The sequence below is a fragment of the Venturia canescens genome, chromosome 9, assembly GCF_019457755.1.
Source record: "Venturia canescens isolate UGA chromosome 9, ASM1945775v1, whole genome shotgun sequence".
Classification (NCBI taxonomy): Eukaryota; Metazoa; Arthropoda; class Insecta; order Hymenoptera; family Ichneumonidae; genus Venturia; species Venturia canescens.
The window spans coordinates 19,167,011-19,186,597 of NC_057429.1; the positions used below are offsets into that span (position 1 = coordinate 19,167,011).

The 19,587-nt window shown below is 41.2% G+C and overlaps 1 protein-coding gene and 2 long non-coding RNA genes across 10 annotated transcripts in view; 1 reads left to right on the forward strand and 2 right to left on the reverse strand.

Annotated features, from left to right (window-relative positions):
* Positions 1 to 19,587, forward strand: part of rsh (radish) — a 97,005-nt gene that overhangs the window by 51,702 nt on the left and 25,716 nt on the right. For 2 of the 8 annotated variants that reach the window (XM_043427660.1, XM_043427661.1), the window contains exons 3-11: positions 14,724 to 14,781; positions 15,985 to 16,145; positions 16,346 to 16,768; positions 16,916 to 17,180; positions 17,257 to 17,587; positions 17,730 to 17,871; positions 17,946 to 18,129; positions 18,216 to 18,420; positions 19,248 to 19,359. In XM_043427660.1, coding sequence (XP_043283595.1) covers positions 14,724 to 14,781; positions 15,985 to 16,145; positions 16,346 to 16,768; positions 16,916 to 17,180; positions 17,257 to 17,587; positions 17,730 to 17,871; positions 17,946 to 18,129; positions 18,216 to 18,420; positions 19,248 to 19,359 — 1,881 coding nt within the window. Of the gene's footprint in view, positions 1 to 13,660; positions 16,146 to 16,345; positions 16,769 to 16,915; positions 17,181 to 17,256; positions 17,588 to 17,729; positions 17,872 to 17,945; positions 18,130 to 18,215; positions 18,421 to 19,247; positions 19,360 to 19,587 lie in introns of those variants that run through there. The other 6 variants (XM_043427663.1, XM_043427662.1, XM_043427664.1 and 3 more) reach the window with 6 other exon arrangements.
* Positions 1,339 to 5,706, reverse strand: LOC122415520 (uncharacterized). The gene is made up of 3 exons (XR_006261938.1): positions 5,451 to 5,706; positions 4,174 to 4,228; positions 1,339 to 1,454 (listed from the first exon to the last, which is right to left on the reverse strand). It is a non-coding gene; the product is annotated as an uncharacterized lncRNA (long non-coding RNA).
* LOC122415519 (uncharacterized) lies at positions 13,197 to 14,124 on the reverse strand. Its single transcript, XR_006261937.1, has 3 exons — positions 14,057 to 14,124; positions 13,696 to 13,922; positions 13,197 to 13,487 (listed from the first exon to the last, which is right to left on the reverse strand). It is a non-coding gene; the product is annotated as an uncharacterized lncRNA (long non-coding RNA).

A 19,587-nucleotide genomic window follows, 5' to 3' on the forward strand; every position in this document is an offset into this window, starting at 1 on the left:
TTTTCACATCTTCTCGCTTCTGTTCAAGATGCTTCAATGGGAAAGCATATGGAAGCTGTTCGTTACTATTTTACGTTCTCCTCCTTCTCAGTCTTCGTAAACTCCGATTGGCGAAAACTTTTTTGCCTCTCACTCGTTTGTATTGAAAAACTGGCACCAAACTTCACGTTTTCGTCTCGAAAAATACTCAAAAAAAGATTCTTCATTTTTTGGGACTTCTACACGAAATTACACCCTCGGCGACTGACAACTCTTTCAGGTTTCGAGCTACCGTTGAACTGAGAATTTCTTTTATAACGAAATGTATTTTTCTACTTTGTACAGAAAATATAATTTTCATCTCTTCAGATATTCGTCGTAACCGATTCAGTAGTTTTTCATCGAAAAGTAGCAAATCTTATTACAGGAACCGATTGATATCTGTAGAGACATTGAGATTAAGGAAATTAATGCGGGCCGCCGTCGATTTCGTGGGGAGAAATGTAATAGGCTGGCGGAATTATAATGGATTTGCAAGTTTCCGATGCGAGTTATTCCGAACAAAAAAGACACGATAAAATGGATGTAGGTCACCGGAACGGAATGAAATTTACATAATTCGTTTCTACGCCTTCGAGAGCACCGGCAGCGGCGCCCCTTTCATCGGGGTGTCGAATTCTATGGAGAAAAGCTCTGAGATTTCCACACAGGACACTGTTCGACGTTCGATTTGAAATATTTTCGGTACACTTCGCTAAGAGGACTGTGACGAAGGTCACCCAGCGACCTTTCAACCCCTTTTCCATTTGGTGGGCTCGACAGAGGGGCGGGAGAAAGTTCAGAGGATTTGCTACTGGATTACTCTCCTCCAGTGAATTAATTATTTTGCCAAACCTCTCAGTGCTTTTGTTCTCACCTCTATATCGCTCTCTCGCTCTTCTCCCTCTTTCTACATTGCAAGCTTTTCTTACGCGCACGCTTGTTCAATCCCTTTGTCCCTATTCCCGGACGACGGAAACCTCTAATTCCTCTCCCTCTCTGCTAACTCCCAAATTTACTGGATTTTCTCTCTGTACACATCGCGAGATATTTTCTCGTAACGAAAGAGACTCGGGCTATTTTTCACGTTAATCGAGACACTCGTGTACACGAGAAACACAGAAACGGTCGAACCTTTTCTCCCCTACAAAGCCACCCTTGCTCGTCGCTATTAGTGGACGAGTTATTACCACCTAAACCACCTCAAAATTACTGTCCAACAAATTTATCTACTGATCCGTACGTTTAGCGCTAATTTCAACTACGTAAGGTGCCCCTTCAAAGTCCACTTGCCATTTTTATTCACTCCAATTGTGATAATCGAGTGAAAAACATATATTTTGTGAGACCGCGATCTCCGCGACGTTGGGCATCAGACTCGATTTCGAAGTTCAATTTCGACCATTTCCTCCGAGGTTCCTCTCCCAGCTATTCATCTGTAAGATAACGATTATCAAAATCTTTTCAAAGGAATTATTCAGCTAATAAAATGGGGGGCTAAACTCATTAAAATGCAAAATGAAGTGAAATTTATTCGAGATTATTGTCAGGAAAAAAGCTCTGCAAAGATCCATTATTCATTCCTTTTGTATTCAGTCAGGAACTCTCCCTAATTCGTATCAACTCTCATTATAATAACGTTTGCTTTCTCGTAGAGCTATAATAATGCAAACAATCGTTTAAACTTAGTCACCCCATAAGCACATTTTTATCGTTGCAGTCGTTCGAGGGGGATCGAGGCATTGGATTATAAAGAAAGTTAAACACGTTGCTGCTTGCTAATATCTCAGAGTGACGAATCTTTCCTGTGCCCAAGTCTCAAGACCCAACGATTCCTTTTACAAACTTTTATAAATTTGTAATACTTCATCGATATATATTTAGACTTTCGTACAAGATAAATTAGTGTCCGAATTGGTTTTATTAACCATCCAAATTTTTATGAACGAATTTATCGATAGTCCAAAATTTTATTTATCAGCGCACTTGATTAACAATGACGTGCTGGGAAAAAGGATCGGGACACAATCATATTTCATCGAATTCAAATAACTTGTCGAATCTCCAGTTGAGTGTTTCGTCTTCGTAAAATTGATGAAGAGAAAAGTTGATCAAATACGAAGAAGGCGCAAAATTCAAATTTGTAAAACGCTTATTATAAATTTATCAAAAACCAAAAACTAGTCCGAAGCATTCTGAATCACTGCAAGCCCAAATTCAATGTGCGCTTCCATTTAAAAAATCGAACCTTACTCCCCCCACCGTCAGCAGTAGCGATCGACGTCGATCTTAGCGATAAATAAAATTTTCGTTAGTGAATCCTGTTGGAAATATCTACATTGAGAGAAACGGGGATAAAAAAGAATGAAGAGCGTGACTTTTCATCGGCTGTTTTTGGGGTAACTCGCCACGGTGGAGTTACGATAAGAGATTGATTTTCCCTCAGAGAACATGAAGAAGGAGCCAACTGATGCTGCGGGACGTTTCCTTTATATATGTTTATAAAAAAGGTTGAGGTGGGGATGGCGACTGGGGAGCATGTGACAAGAGCGACACCCAGAATTTACGTCACGACGAGGGACCGAGATAGAGATTTATCCTGAGGGTATACACCACCACCTTTGCTTCAAGTAGCCCGTCTATACATATTTGTAGAGCATCTATATAAATAGAAGAATATGAGACGATGAGATATTTAAAGGTTTTTACTGCTGCAGTCCTCCACTCGAATAAATTTTCTTTTCAAAGCCTATGAACTTCAATAACTCGTCGTCTCAGGATGATATTCCAGGGAATACATAAATATTGAAAATGAGGGGAATGATGATTGACAGGAATTTCATCACGCCCTGAACACTCCTGGGATATTTTACGTGAATCACGACGTCTCGTGTATTGGAGGATTCGAGAAATCTCTTCGTGCATTCCCCACCACACAATAGCTGAAGGAAAAACCTAACTCTGTGAGCCAAAGTCTCCTTTCTTCTCCTGAAACATATGGATTTGATAAGAGATTAGGCACAGAAATGGCTGCCTTTGTACTTGAACAATTAATCAAAAATGGATGAAAAGAACGCAATTTTTATCGCCCTGTAATTTCTGAATAGCCTCTTAGTCTTTCCCCCTTTCAATTTATCAACAGAGTGATTGAAACGTCAAAAATGACAAAAGGAATGAGAAACGTACGTTGATCGAGTTATTTGAGAAATGGAAGTTTTGCGTGCACGACTCATTTGAGCTTCGACACAGAAAATTCGACACTCGAAACAGCAGGTTAAGTGTTGAGATTCTAATTTCAAATATTTATTCCAATGGGGTCAGTAACTCGAGGCTTTTGACGATGTTTCTATTTTAAGGTTATCATAAAACATTGTTTATTTTCTGAAATTCCTAGAGGGTTGAGGAGTCATGAATATTGTACGATATTTCTATGATCATCCCCTAACTCGTGTTCCACTGGCTATTCCTGCCTCGTTCTCTTTTATTGTCTTCTTCCTTATTACCTTTCGATAGAGAAGAGCGTGCATAAATAGTGCTGGTACAGAATAGTAGAATGTAGCGAAGGACGAGATTGTAATTTCGGAGATATGAAGAAGCGAGGGGATGTTGGATGGACAAGAGACAAAATTGTTTTATTCTCGAGGTAAATCCGCAAGAAGTACAAGGAGAATATATATTTGTTAGAGGGAACATATTCAAAGGAAACATCGGTCGTATGCCCTGAGGAGATATTTCGTTCGGACTGACGCTCGGAAATAAAGGAAACTTTTTTTCCCTCCTCCTGAGAGAGGAAAGAAGAAAAAAAGGCCGACGAGAAATGAGAAAAGGTGGCAGGACGAAGTGAAGCACATTTTCTCACCAGCTGGGGAAAAAATGTACTACACTGGATAAATAAGCGGAATTTCTTGTTCGCAAAGTGCTGAAGCATTAGTCCGATGAGAAAAGAAGGAATAAGAAAATGCCAACGTGTATACGTATGAATAAATACAGTTATGTATCGGAGTCTCTCTCTCTCTCTCTCTCTTTCTGCGTATTATATTAATGGCCATAAAGGTAAGTGAGCAAGAAGAACGAATGAAAGCATGAACAAGAAGTACACCACAAAAAAGCTGAGTGAAAAAAGGCTCGATGTGCCTGAGAGATGATTTCACTTACGTTCACGAGGAAGACGATGTTCCCGAGTTTTTTTTTCCTGTAGATCGCACTGGAGCTGAAACAGAAGCAAAATAGTGGTTAAAGTTTCGGGGTATAACTGTGGCACGATCGAGAATCACTGATTCATAGAAATAGTCAAATTTCACATAACTTATTTAGCAATCCACCCACAGAAACGTCAATACGCACGATGACAGAGAAATTAGGAGGAGTTCGAACGAGTAGAAGGACGTGAAGATTAACAATAGTTAGTAATCATGTGGCCGAGGGAAACGCGTTCGTAACTACTGTCGATCGTGTCTCGCCCAGAGTACCTCGAACGCGTTGCATAACGTGTCTAACCGCGGTTTACTGTAACTACTGATCGTCATACGTCAATTCCAGTGCGTGCACTAATCAACGCCTCTACACTCGCCACGATGCTCTACGCATAAAATTTATTGGTCACATTTCGGTTGCCAAACGATATTAGAACGCCAATAACAATCTCCGATGTTTTGTCATTGTTAATCACTGTGAGACGATGTCGTCAAAAAGCCTCCTGCTTCATTAAAATAAATTCCATTTTTCCATCGACGTTTGACAGGAAAAAAAGAAGTTTATTTGTTGGTGAACAGGTTCGGATGGAAAATTGATTTTTCAAAATATTGTCAAAAACTCAAGTGAAAATAATGAAAATTGTTGGAGTTATGCTGTGTGGCATTTTGGAAAATCGTGTTTCAAGAAAAACGCGTTCAAAGTTTTGGAACGCGGCCGTGTCAGCAGGACGCTCGGGAAGGGGTCCAAAATTTCAATGCAAATTTTTTTCAGGCCAATAAAAAAGACATTCCGAAAACTCTTCAATGATTTTTGTCGTTAAGCAATAAAAATGCGATTCAGATTTTCTTGAAAGTTTACGACGATGCCAATGCAGGTGAACCGATGAAAGGTGATGCGAGATGATGATTGCGATTTGAAAAATGACTCTCGGTGAGGCTCGTTATTATTCTCGTCAACAAAACTGCAATAAAAGGACCAAATTGACTCCGAATTTCATTTATATGCATGATGTGCATCGCTATATAAATCGGTAGACATAAGTTTACATAAGCAACGTAAATTATTCTGAAGGACAGGAAGCGTTGATCGAAAAAGACAAGGAAAAGTGTGCTACGACCTGGAGCAGTTTGTTCCGACCCTAAACTTCTTCCTGTGGATGTGTGTATCAGCGTTTGCGTATGGGTGTGCAGTGCTCATTTACTCTCCATCCGTCTCGTTGCTTACACATATAAACTTACTGCTGCTTCTATTTTGTGAGCCCTGAATCGACCCTCCTATTGTGTCGGTTCCTGACTTTCCTGCTCCCTGTCTCTCCTCTCCTCCTCCCGTCCCTCGCTCGCTCTTTCTCGCTTCCTTTATCTGTTTCTCGGATGAAACGAATGAGAACAAAGCATTACAGAATCCTTATCAATGTCACTGTATATACGTCACCAGTTGCGCGAGGAGGCGTTGCTGCCCCGTGGGCTGAGAATATCGGTGTGGCATTTGTTCTCGTGTGCACTTATTTCTCACTTTCGACGAGGCAGAACCGAGAGAATACTAAAACCGGGTACACCGATGCAAAAGTCCGGAATTGCCCAAGGTACGTGGTGTCTCGAAACTTACGCGTCGACTATCCATCTCAAGTTTCGAAATAAAACATTCTTTTTGCCTTTCTTTTTGATGCAATTATTCTACGAGAATTTTTTGGTGATCATTACTCGATCGAAGTGGATGGAACATTCGTAGTCGAAAGTGTAAGAGAAATCGAGATAGCTCGATCCATTCCGTTTCTCTGGAGGTCTGACACAACTTTTGTGACACCCTGTAAACGATACGCCTTTATGCGTTTCCCTCGTAGGAGGTTTATACATGGCTAGTACGTGAACAATATTTCCCAGTGAGTCAGTGATCCACGCAGGTGAGGATTGAATGGCGGAGCTCGCACACATTTACGTCGCTTTCATATAGACACACGTACATCGAAAAACGTTCGATTGAAAGAACGTTGAATATTTCTCTTTCAAAGACTTTCGGGGTCATCGTTGTTTTGTTCTCATTATGCAGGAGTTGTCTCTGAAAATGTTTACGCGGTGGTTGTTCAAGAACGACGAAAAAAAGGAGAAAAATAATGGCGCACGAGGGTTTGTAGAGGTATGCGCCGACGTCCTCGATGTAAAGAATAAAATCGAAGTCACGTTCCCGCGACGTCGCAAATATTATTTGATAAATATTTGCCCCTCTCTGGGAACGGTATTGAGGTCTGATGAGTCGATTTTTAACATCTCGTTTCATCGTTTCTATCCCATTGCGGATTCCTGAAATCAAATTTGCCTTCTTGAGTCGCAGTTCCAAAGAGGATTCCCATAATCCCAGAATAGCGGGTTTACAATTTTCAGATAAAAATCCGAAAACACACTGAGAAAAGGAATTCGTTGATTCATTCAAATTTTTCGTTGGATCTGCAAATAATCGTGACGAAAGAATTAAATTTTCTGAGCTGACAAAACTTTTTTCGATCGCACGATGCTTTCGTCGCAGTACGGAATATTCATTCGACGATTTGCTTGTCCAACGAACCATTTGGTGAGTCAACGAATTGCTTTTCTCATTGCACATAAAAATGAATCTTGCAGGATTGGGTCGCAGTTTTCTAGGGTCAAAGACAAATGGGGAAGCCCGATAATGTGGCATGAGTGGTGAAATGCATGTTTGATAGCAGTGAATATCTCGTAGTAAAGTGGCTTCGTGACCAAACATTAATAATATTTGTGTATGGATATAGAAGGGTGCATTAGGTTTGCAACGGTCGATTTACTGCTATATGCACTATATATTATTGGCTGCCTCAAATTACAATTCGAGTTGCTCCTGTTTCACGGGGACGACGATTGGATGTAACTTGATAGAGAGAAAGAGGACGAGGAAAGCTGCGATCCGGGGTGTTTCGTGGGTTAAATTCAGCGAGTTACGACCTTTTGCTTAGAATACTTGATGCATGTATATTTGATGGACGTGGGTGATGATGGTGTGGACATATATTGTGACTGGAGGGAGAGCTTGACCCAGGACGAAGCCTCTAATACCCCTGAAAGCTCGAGTTCGTACAGCTGCTTGACGGCTCGTATGTATACCCGAATATGTGCTCAGACACATACATCCATGTGAATTTCGACGTATATTGAATATAGTTTGTTGCTGGAAAGCTCCAAACAAGCCTGTCGATCATCTTCGCACAGCTCTAATATCAAACGTCCCATCTGGTCTTGTTTCCTTCTGAAAATTAATATGGAAACCCATTTCAATTCACTGGCTTGAAAACCGTTGCATGATAGGCCGAAAATATATTTTCTACGTGCTGTCATGAAGTGTCATTTTTTATTATAGCCAGAGACTCGAAAAAATGAAATTTTTCATCCGTTTTGAAAGGCTTTCGAACTTGAATTATTGATCGAAAAATATGATAATTAGTCAAAAAGAGGGGAGAAGTTATGGGATGACGTCCGTTGGCGACTCCAAGGAATTTCGATCTCGTAATTTTTCCAAGTTTTCACTTGACACAAGTGCCAGATGGAACGGTGGAGAACGGTTTGAACTTTTGGTTCGAAGCTCCGGGTAAAGGGGATAAAGGATGTTTGAGAAAGAAATTGCCAAAAACAATTACTAATAAATTTGTCGGTGAAATAACTTTTCGTATCTCGTCTGTGAGAGATTTTTTGTCAGAGGAGTCTGGGGAAAAATAAACGAAAATGAAGGCTACATCACAGGCGAGATATTGTGTGGAATGTGTCACGCGTACATGAGCCAACCCTCCTACGACATCTCAAAGGATTTATGAAAGATTCGTGTGTGTGGGAATGTGTACTCGTCATCTCGTTGCTCGACCGTGACCAGAATTTATTTTTCCTCTTTTCTTTACCACTGACAACTCACACAGTCCAGAAGGAAATTCTGCACTCCCGTTTTTTCGTACGTAACTATAATAAATTTCACGTGGAACCGGCCCTTCAACGTTGTGCTATGCTTACAAAAAATATTCACTTTAGAAACAACAATTAATCAGTCTGTAGAAGAATTGGAAACGGAATAAATATTCTTCACTCACAATCGTGAGCTAAAAAAAATCCCCTTTCATTAGTTACTCGAGTCATTTGCAAATCTTATAAATTTATTATTAATCTGAAACATTCCAAATACTCCCCTTTCGTTTGATCAACGATCTGATGCATTTCTTTTTAAACATAAACGTTGTTCTCACATGGAAAAAGTTTCTTGAAGCGAAGACGACACTTAACCTGGAACTAAATGACTTAGCTCACGTACGTCTTTAAGCACTCGACTCTCCCTTTTCATCGGTTCTGTCGCCTATCAACCATTTTCCTTCATGCTCTAATACCTCTGGTAAGCTGCTCTCACAGTCCAGGGAGTCTTTGCTGCCAGAAGCGAAGCGAGTCCCTGAAGGACCTTGGACCAAACTTTGTGAACTTCAGTGTTAATCTGTCTATATAGATCTTCCTCATATTTTCTTCTCACTTGCTCTTGCGCTGTTCACAAACACAACTCACAAAGACCCATGAATCATATCGATACCTCGACACGGCGTGCTCCGACTACCAATCTCATTACCTCCAACGAAACTTCTCACTTCCTCTTCGTCATTTTGCACACTTTTAGTGAAAATTTCCTTGAAATCGTTTTTTTACCACCCAAAATATATTTCCCAGGCTCAAAGAAGCTCCGTTCGAGATTGGGATCGAATCCAATGAAATTCTCTCATGTACAAACACAAAATCACCAATTTCGGTTTCGATGAGTGGCAAATGTTAACCACGAAACTATTCATTGGAATAATTTTCGAAAATTGTCCATCCCTGAAAGCTTTCGCAGATCGATCATTTTTTTCTGGAATTCTCTCGAATTGCCTGCACACGCTATCGAATCGAATCGAAATGTGATCAACGACGACAATGACACTAGCAATAACGTCGATGAAACAACAAACGTGTGTTTGGATTTTGGCACTCCGAAGGAAGTTTTTAAAAACTTTTCCCTCTCGCGTGTCGGGATTCAGGGTGAGCCTCGATTTCTGGCTAAAGCAAACTTTTCCAGGATAAAATCAAATTACGAACTGCACCGGAGTATTTGAAAGAGCGGGAAAATCTTGAGGCCGAAATTGAGGAAAAATATGATTAGCCTCTTTGCGACGCGTGCATATAAATCGCTCTCATTGTTTTTCGTGGCCTGAATTTGCTTTCGCGAAATGTGCGATAGCACTTTCCCAATTTTCTTACATTCCGTATCGCGGTTATGAAAATTTCAGGGTAATGAAAACACGTACTTTGGCAAATCATGCCAAGAATTTCCTCGTTCTACTTTCATTTCACTCTTCAAAATGGCATTGTTACAGAAAGCAACGAAATTGCAGGCATTATTATAAAATAAAAAATTTCGAAGAACTCATTAGAAAGAACTTCTGTACGCTTTGATACATTTTTTTACTTAATAAATTCAACGGTACAAACAAAGCGGTTCCGAGCTTGCGATCTTAATGAAACATCCGTAACAAATAAAAACGAGGCATTGTAAAATAGAAACAACGAGAGAAACAAACCGAAAAGGTCCTTCATAACTGAGCTGCTTTGTTTATGAGATGCTTTATGAAAAGAATGAAATAATGAGGAATGCCTGATGAGTTTTTGATGAAAAGATTTTTAATCACTCCAACAAATTCCATGAGTCCCTGGAAGTGAACGATTTTACATCAGTCCACGATCATTTTAATTTTCCATCAACCATCAAATAATTTTCACGACAATGAGGAAATACGAAAATAAACGATTCGATCGCTTCATAAAATTTGGCCTTTGCTTCGAGCGTATTTGGCATATTTTCACTTTGTGCACACACGATAAAAAAGTTCAGAGAGAGAGGGGAATTTAAAAAACGTTGGTGAATCGAATTCCTTTTTCCATTTCAATTTTGATGAATGCAAAAGCATTGGAAAACACAGCAGAATTTCGATGCTCAATGTCCTCATACTGAAATGATATTCCAACGGAGCGTAAACATTTCTCGAATGGAAAAATGAAACGTAGATTTCTATTACCATCTGTGAATGCAGGCTTTTATGGTAGAGTATTTGGGCACTGTTTTTTCATGCTGTTACTTTGATTAAAAAGGCAAAAATTATATTCCATTCGATCTCGCAGTTCTCAACGTTTGACCCCTTGAACTATTTTATCGAGTCCGATTACGAGAAAGCGTGTGTATGTTTCATGCAAATTTCATCGAAAATACCGTGGAGACGGATTGAAAAAATGGATCTCGCAGAAAGCTTTGGCTCTATCAGCAACAATCATTTTTTTCTACACATTTATCTATCAATTGATCTTCTCATGAGACTATAAAGCGTTTCAGGGATCGTTTAGTTTCTTATCGTTGGATGAGAGAAGACTATCTCGTTTTATCTAGGAGCTTCAGTAGCTGGAGCGAGAAAATCGATAGCACAACTTGTTGCACCTCTCTCGAGGGAGGGAGTTGTCTACGAAGGCTTTTGTAGTTTGATATGCCATCATGAGAGTTCATTCGGTATTACATTCCAATTTTCCTATGACCCAAACTAATAATTCGTGACCTTTTGAGCTCAGAATCAGCGCGACCAGAGAACGAACAGACATTCCGATCATTCACGGACGAATGGAATTCGTTGTCAGTTAAAACAATGAAATTCTTTCACAAATATTCAGGGCTAAAAAGTAATTGAATGTAAAACATTGAGGAATGAAATGAATAAAGCAAACGTGAAAACAAAGAGAATTTCCATCGAGCTGAGACCATTTTCGCTGGTTTTTTTGAAGATTCGAATTGACAAAAAACAGAGGGAGAAAATAATATTCAAAGACGCAAAGAGGAGTTTGCAACCTAATTATTTTCGTAGCACGAACGATCGTATCGGGAGCATTAATTAAAATCACTTTGAGGATTTTCCTTTGATGTTTCTCACAGATAATTATCGTTTGGAAGTTGATCGTTATCAAGCTGTAACAGTCGCTTTTTTACTTTCGCTGTCGTCTTTTTCGGATTCTGAACGTTCCTTATCTTGGTTTATTTATTTTTTTTCATTCACCACCCTATTGGAAATACCACGACATCAAGGCTCCGCGATTCTTTAACGAGAGGCGATGAGTGCGCTAATGAATCGGAAAGATTCATTAGGAGCATCTTCATCTCCTAACAACTTCAGCTCGAATGTCTCGAGCCCGTTTTTTTCTCTTCCTCTCATAGACTTTGGTATGGCCAGCTACGAGTTGAGTCCACTTTGAGCCGTGTTTGCTGGGCGAACGGGAGCAATAAAAGTGAGCGAGGTTTTCCCTCGGCTGGAAAATCAAGAAAATGAGAGACGCAGAAATGAAGAGCATAAGAGTCTGAGAGAAAAAAACTGAGTGCGGCAGAGAACGAGGGTAATGGGGGATGGTAAATAGACGTTTAATGGTCTCCTCCGATCTTAAAAGGTTTTCGTTCTTCAACTCCGTGGTCAGACGACGAGAGCACGTAAAATATTGTGCTCGTGCGAGAAGAAAAAAGTTCATCAGGTAAATGAATATTAGGACAGTTTTGAGGCAAACTTTCTAGTGATTTTCAGCTGACTGTGTCAATGCACGAAAAAAAAAACTCGCTCATTCCGTTGGTCGAATGTGGGTAGGTGAACGAAAAAGAATATCCAAAAGCAGAATATGATGGTCTAGTGAAATTGTCTTTACGATTCCATATCGATTTATTAACTTGACTGAACCTTCGATTAATCATTTGCATTACATTTCGCACACGAATCAAAGTTTTGCTTTTTTGTTTAACGAATTAAATGGAAAAATATTCTATTTTCTGCAGCAAGCAGCTACATTTTTGCATTGACGAAAACAGAGTTTGCTGATGGTCGAAGCTTGCGAGAAAATTATCGAATGTCGAAGCTGCGTTCGGTGTATAAAAAGACTGTTTTATCTATTTTTATCAGCGCATCGATGAGCCTCGAAGATTGACCCAATTTTTCTCACATAACTCTGTTAGAAAAATGTGCTGTCAGTCGTGACGGCTCCGGGGATTATGATTGTTGCTAATTCCTCGATAAGTTTGAGAAAAATATAGCGATTAGGAAACATTTGTTCGCGGCGAAAGGAGCTCATGCGACTGACGAATAAATGATGAGCCACAAAAGTGATGGTATTTTTCACGAGGATAGAACTACGGAAGCAACGATGCCTATGACCCAGGTCCAGGGACGTTGAACAAAAATCCAGATTAACTTGTACAGGAGGAAGAAGAACGGGAGACAGCATTAATCGCAAGCTTAAGAGGGTCGGGGGAGAATTCCAGTATAAGCCAAAACAGAGAATCCGTGCCAAGGTAAGAGGAGAGAGAACGAAAGCTGGTTTCGGACTTGACGGCGGAAGCAACGAGGTCGGAAAAATAGAATTCGAAGAAACGTTCATGATCCCATCACGTGTCAAGGGACAACAGAGAGAAAATATACTTTGTCAGTGATTTCACGTCGGTGGAAAGGATTCAGAGATATTTGAGAATGGTTTGTTGAACAACTTTGGACGTGACAAAACAATCGAGAGAAGCATTTGCTTCATATTTCGTTCTTACGTACCCGCTTGTTGCTCTGACGTCCCTTATCTCAGATTGTCTTTCAGAGAAAAAGAGAGAGAGAGAGAGAGAGAGCCATAAAAAGAGAAAGAACGATGCACAAAGCGTTTAAAGGTGCGATATAGGAGAGCTGAGAATGAATTTTTAAACGGTCTCAGATTGAAGTATTCCGGGAAAGGGGATTGAAAAGATAGACAAGAGAGGGTCGGACTTAGGTAGAGATGGAAAGCACATTTTCTTATTTCCGAAAAACACGCGAAACGTTAATTCGTGAGAAGGTGAAAAAAGAGAGTTTTCTTACGTGATACGAACGTCGGAGAAGTTTGAAGCCATCGTGGAGCGAGATATTCATACAAAAAGTCCAAAAAATAAGCTCTGCCCAGTGCCTCTGGCGCTGCGTTCAAAGCTCCAGGGTGAAAAAAGGACTAATTCCCAATTGGACGACACAGACGCAACGACCTCTTGGTGCTGTCGCAACTTTCTTTCGTTTTCTCTCTTACTTTTCCTCCTTTTTCTTCTTTTCTTCCCTTCACTCCAAATATACTTGCTCCTTTTTGAAGGAGTCAACTAACCCAGGGACGAAAAGATGAATGTCTGCCTACACACACTCTTGGGACAAACATTTTCCGTTGAAGGACCGAGGAAAACTCCTAAAAATAAGAAAAAAAAGGAAACACATGAACCAAGAGAAAAAAAGTTCAATGATATTATGAATTTTTAAATCTTTCCTGCAATATAAATATTCAATTACACTGGCTTTTTCCGTTACGACATCTATTTATTTCAACATGACACCAATTTCGTGTACTGAATATAAACTCTCGAGAAGTTTAGGTCTCCTTAAAGTAATAGGCTTACTTTTGTTTCCTTCTGTTTCATCGAGTTATCGATAGGTCGAAAAGCAACGAAGAAAATTCCACGCAGCTGTCGATGCTTTTCCAACAAAGGGGTCCATTAAATTGAATGAATCCTCTTTGATTCTTTCAGCCCTCAGAGCTTTTCGGGTCCTTTGATTTAGCTGAGATAAGAATGAGAACCCTCAGCAGAGCGAGAATTCTCTGAGCGTTCTCATCATCACTTTAGTACTGAAATTGAATGTTTTCACTCATAGTTTCCTCATTATTTATTGCAATGTTTTTCACTAATAAAAGTAAATAATCGACTGCGAGCATTGGAAAGGAAACAAGCTGATGTTGATGCGAATAAAACTTTTACACACCGTTCTCTTCCTTCGCTCGTCGAAGTTTCGAGCAACTTTTTACGATTCGTGCATTTTTCCGATAAAACGAAGATTGAAATGCGATAGCGAATAGTCGGAAGTCCAATTTCCACCGAGCCTCTCTCCCAACATTTTTAATGATACATTTCATTAGGTAGAGAAAAGCTTTTCGTAATGAACGAAAGCCTTATGCCAGTTAGGAGACGAACATAAAAATATTCTCTGAAACACATAATTATACGCATATTTATTTTAAGATGGCTGTTTGTTACATCGCTATTATTGTCTACGAATAAATGTATTTTAACATGATTTCATGATGATGCAAAAGAATAATCGTGATTGAAATTTAACTACTTTTTCAAATGTTTACTAATTACGACATCAAAGTGCGTTGTTCAAAGTTGAATTTCTATTACGTTTACTCGAAGGAAGTAATAAATTATAAACATTGTTGTAGTAAGAAATTGTATATTTTCCACAATTTATTTATTGCCACCGCGGTGTGTTATCTAAGCAAAAAGAGATTCTCGTCACGAGACTATAAAAGCTACACTAAATTAACGCGGAGTATAGAAACGATGAAAAAAGAAAATGAGATTGATCGACAGAAAAAAATGGACCGAGATAAAAGCTACGAAAAAAAACGTGTATGTGTCTTTTGCAGGTCGGCCAGGCCCTTGCCATGCGATGTCGTTGCAGAGCCCCAGACTTCGACACTACAGGTCGAACAACCAAACATTCAGATACATATACAAATTAAATTGTCATTTTTCAAAAAAACCTTCTTGCTGCAACTAACGAGATCGAGATTTAGTTGAAATTCGTTGAACTTTACCACTTTATCTACTTATCTACTTGATTACTCAACTAATTACTCATCACTTCTATTAATACATCTGCTGAACGAGAATTTCTCTTCGCTCTCTAGTTTCTCTACCCATCTCGGAGTTCTCTGCATCCACACGCTTACGGAATGACCGCGTCGGCTATCTTGTGCGCCTTATTGCGAGCATAATTATCATACATCTACGCTCTGTACTTTAACAAACGTTCGTTCATACTATCGTAAACGTTTGTACTCATTATTTCCTGTATCAATTTAACGATGTACTGGCACCTCAATCGCCTTTATGGCGATCAGCACTCCAACAGAGTATAAATACCAACATTTTGTTCAGCACAGTAATTTCATTTTTCTTCCTCTTCAGAAATCCAGAATGTTGTTCTATCGGTCGATTTTGAAGTTGCACGCTTCGATCGTAGTCCTTCGCACGAAACACGAGCACGATAGACTTTTCAATCATCCGTTACGATCTCCGAAATATTAACCAAAAGGTCGTGATCTCGGTGAAAGTGCCACTGAATATATTTCCGGATTTTATTCCACTTCCTTCCTCAATGCCAGTACGTCTTCAAGTTTTTTTTTCCTGTTAACATTATTTGAGAATGCACATTTTTATTACAATTGAGTTATTCGAATGTGTTTTTTTTTCTACTTTACCATGTTTCACCACCCTGAATAGTGTAGTTTCAACGCCGTTTTGTCACTTGAATTCAATAACGGGAATTGAATGCGATTAATGAGAATTCGAAGATAAAAGTTGAACGTACGAAAACTGTTATATTTAAAAAATGTATCGAAACTACATTATCGACAGAGTTTACGTTCGAACACGCTCTATTTGCATGGCTTGAAATCACGCAGTATGTTTCTCAGTATTTTCTTCAAACATGCACCCCACTTCACTCTCGTTTTACTGCTACAAATTCAAATTGGGAATAATGATACTGAATCCCTGTTAGTGATAAAAAGGGTTTGCGAGGTTCCTTTTGAAAGTAAGAAGGCGTGGGCGAAAATCGTCGGATGAAAGACGTGAGGAGGGTGAATTAGAAAATGGTATGTGACAGAAGATTGTTCGTTTCAGAACTATGACGGCCATATGCTTCGTGTGCAACCTGCCGATCCTGAGCCACCAGGTGGGCTTGGTATGGCAGGGTGGGAATGGCTGGGACGACCTCGTGCGGGAACAGCTCGAGGAGTCAACGCTGAAGCAGCGACTCGGTAATAATCGTTGGACCCCATCAGGTGCCGGAAAAATTCTATTCAATTTTCATTCGCCTGCCTCCTTAATAATTTTATTATGAGTTTGCTTTCCATAGCTCTAGTAGATAGAAAGAGATCGAAGGTAGTTAGCGCGAGAAAAGCATCGATTCAGCTATTTTTATTCCGGCACGAAAATCACGCATTTTGACTAATTTCTGCCTCTGACGGTTTCAAATTTCCAGGAACCGGAAGAAGAGATTCCTCGGCTCAAATAGACTCGATTTCTCCTCCGAACGAAGCAACGGAACCATCTCCGACGAACCAAGGTCGTCGTCGATCGAGTCTGGCCCAATTGAGTGACTTGGTGAGAGAATGGAGCGGCAGTGGCATTTCCGGAAAATCGGGAAGAGCGGGGAAACTCTCTCGGCGAGAAACCTTCGCCGATATCACCAAATCATTCCCATGGTCGAGACAATCGGCCATGGCGAGCCTGAAGAAACGACGCGAGAGCTCGGTCGACAGTGGCATCAGGAGTCAGGTTTCAACAAAGTCGCGAAGGGACTCCGCTATAAGCGAGTTCAAAAACGATCTCGTCAAGCTATGGAAACGAGAGAGTCCGCAACCTCAGCCACCACCAACAGTCATAACATCGACTCCGAGAAGAGGTACGACCGTTTTTCTCCTACCCCGTTTGTGGAATCCGCTTCATTTCAATGAGTTTTACCCTCCAGCGTTGGGGGACTATTTACCCTCGATCTACGAGAAAACCAAAGTCAACTCAATCGCAACTCTGCTTTTCTAATCATGAACAGTGTTTACCCACCATGTTTTAGGATCTGGCGAGTCAAGATACTCCCGTCGAGGTTCCGGCGAAAGCGCCAAGTCTCGTAGGGATTCAGTAGTCGGTGGTCAACCGCCGAGTTCTGGTGAGAGGATACACAGGTGCAGTCATCATCGACGCAGACAATCACAAGCATCGGTTGATGGTGGCGGTGCCGTAACGCCGACCAAGTATTACCGGAGTGATCAGAGACCCAGTGCTTCGAGTACCGACAGCGCAGGATCCTGTGCAGTCAGGTTGGTAAAAATGCTGTCTCAATGTGCTTACCCACCGAGAAGAATCCTCTTGATTGATCGACGCTCCTGTCCTTAGGGAACACATGGAAGCTCAGCAGAAAAACCATGTCGATACGAGGCAAGAGAGCAAGACCCAACAGAGTTCGTCAACACTGACGGTTGACCAAAAGTCGACGTCGGGCGAGGCGACCAAGTTTCTCACCCTCGAACCCTCGATACACTCGATAAATCCACCAACGATTGTCATGTCCTCGGTGACGCCGCCGACCGTTTCACCGATCGCTGGCAACAGTCTTCCTCTCCCCGGCACCTCAACTTCCGGTAGTTCCAGTCCTGTTGGTACGCCGAACATCAGCAACACTCCGACCCATCCGTTGATCGCCACTCGGAGAGATTCCACGACGCAGGTGACTCATAAGAATCGTGAAACTCCGTTCAAAGTCGCCGTTGCAATCTGAAAATCAAAGTTTCCCTTAAGAATCATCATTTTTTGGAGCTTCATCGAAGCAATGGTGGAAATTCACATTTTTTTATCTGCCTATTCAACAGTGTTACTACGGCAAAGCAAAAGAAATTTCACCGAACAAACTATCGAGATTAACGCGGCAAGCGGCGACGATAGACGAGTCACTGCCACCCTCGGGACGACGAGGTAGTCAGCCAACATTGTCGCCGGATCCGGATGACGGAGGTGAGATCAACGCTACTTGAGACCGAGAAATAAACGTTACAGCATCATTATGAAATCCTGTTCGCTGTTTTCAGGTCGTAAGGCAAGAAGAGACTCGCTGAGTCCAGACTCGGCGTCTTACCCAAGACGCCGCGACTCCAGAACTCATTTAAGTCCAGACCGAAACACCGGCGAAAAACGGGATCACAGTCCTATAAGACAGAGGCGGCAGTCTCGGCTAAGAAGGCAATCAACTTCCATAGTTGGACGACCGCCGAGGTGAACTCAGACCCAAAACTGTTCCACTATTATCCTGACGACGAAGATCCACCCAAACTCATTTCCGTCTCAATCCGTCTGTCCAGGTCGCCGGACAGCTCGACATGCTCTTCCAGGGAGCCCAGCCCTTGCGCACGGGCACCAGGATCCATCCAACAAGCACCTGCGATAAGAAGACAATCAACGACCGAAGAAATCCTCATTGCACGCGGATTCAGACGACAAAGTACTACGGAAGAGATGATGAGATGTCGGAATTTCCGAAGACAAAGCTCACAAAGCGACGACACGGTGAGACAATGATCAATCGAACTACGAACTACGAATTTTCCACTCTTTTCAAAAGTTTCCGAGCTCCGGAACTTCAATCACAAGTTTTAACTATTCCAAAACTTTATTTTGCGAGAAACAATCTCGAAAATCCTCATTCAACGGCTCCAGCCATTCAGCAGATCATCTGAAGTTTCGCAACTTCCACGATGTCGTTTCGCTATTTTGAATGCTTATTTTTTCTGGGTTTCTTCCATCTTGACACATCCGGGTACCAAGAAATCTTTGAAAAAACGAAACGTTTACCATCCGCGAGACCTCACTCCAGTCATCGAGTTCGCGGTTGGTGCGAAACGATTCTGCATTACCGACCAAAGAGTTGCTGCCTTATTCGAAAATCGATTACTCCATAAAAATTTGCTTTGCGAGCCTCCCTCAACTGACAGTCGGTTAATAGTCCTTTCCAATTAACCACTGTTGGGTGGATTAGGATTGACTTGTTTGTTGATCAGTCCAAACTCGACGGGATCCGATTGTTTGCGGTCTGAAAACCGACCTGTTTGGTCAGTCGTAATACGGCATGCAGTCCTGGCAGTAACATCACGGAAGAAGATTCTATTCACTGACTAATTGACGGGTATTGGGAATGAAGAGAACAATCGTAAATTATTGAATTTTAGTCAATTCGATGGTAATTTCCTCCTGATATTCGAATTCCCTCACCCAATTAGGGTGAGGGAATTTGAAAGATGATCGAGTTGATTTTTATGGAGTATTCGCCTCGAATCCTGATGGAAGAGCAGTCTCCTTATCTCTTCTAATCAACGGTTCTTGATTTTCGTTCAAAGGTCCAAAGGTACAGGGGACGAAGAGACAGTTCGGCGCAGATAACGGACGGTACATTCGCTTCAATGACAGTGGAAACATCGAGTACCTTCTTTGACAGCAGCACACAAACTGGTAAGTCGTACAGATCAACTGATTTTGCGATCCCCAACCATCTCCCATTATTTATCGTATTCTCTTTGACGAAACGTCAACGAAAAATCGTGCCCGCTGGCAAAGCGAAGTTCGAATCTCCCGGCTGTTGGATTTTGCGCGCGCTTCTATCCACAGTGGCATAGAAATGCGGGCACTTCTCTCTCGGTTTTAAGGAAGTGCGTCGATCTTGTTTTCGGCACGAGTCGC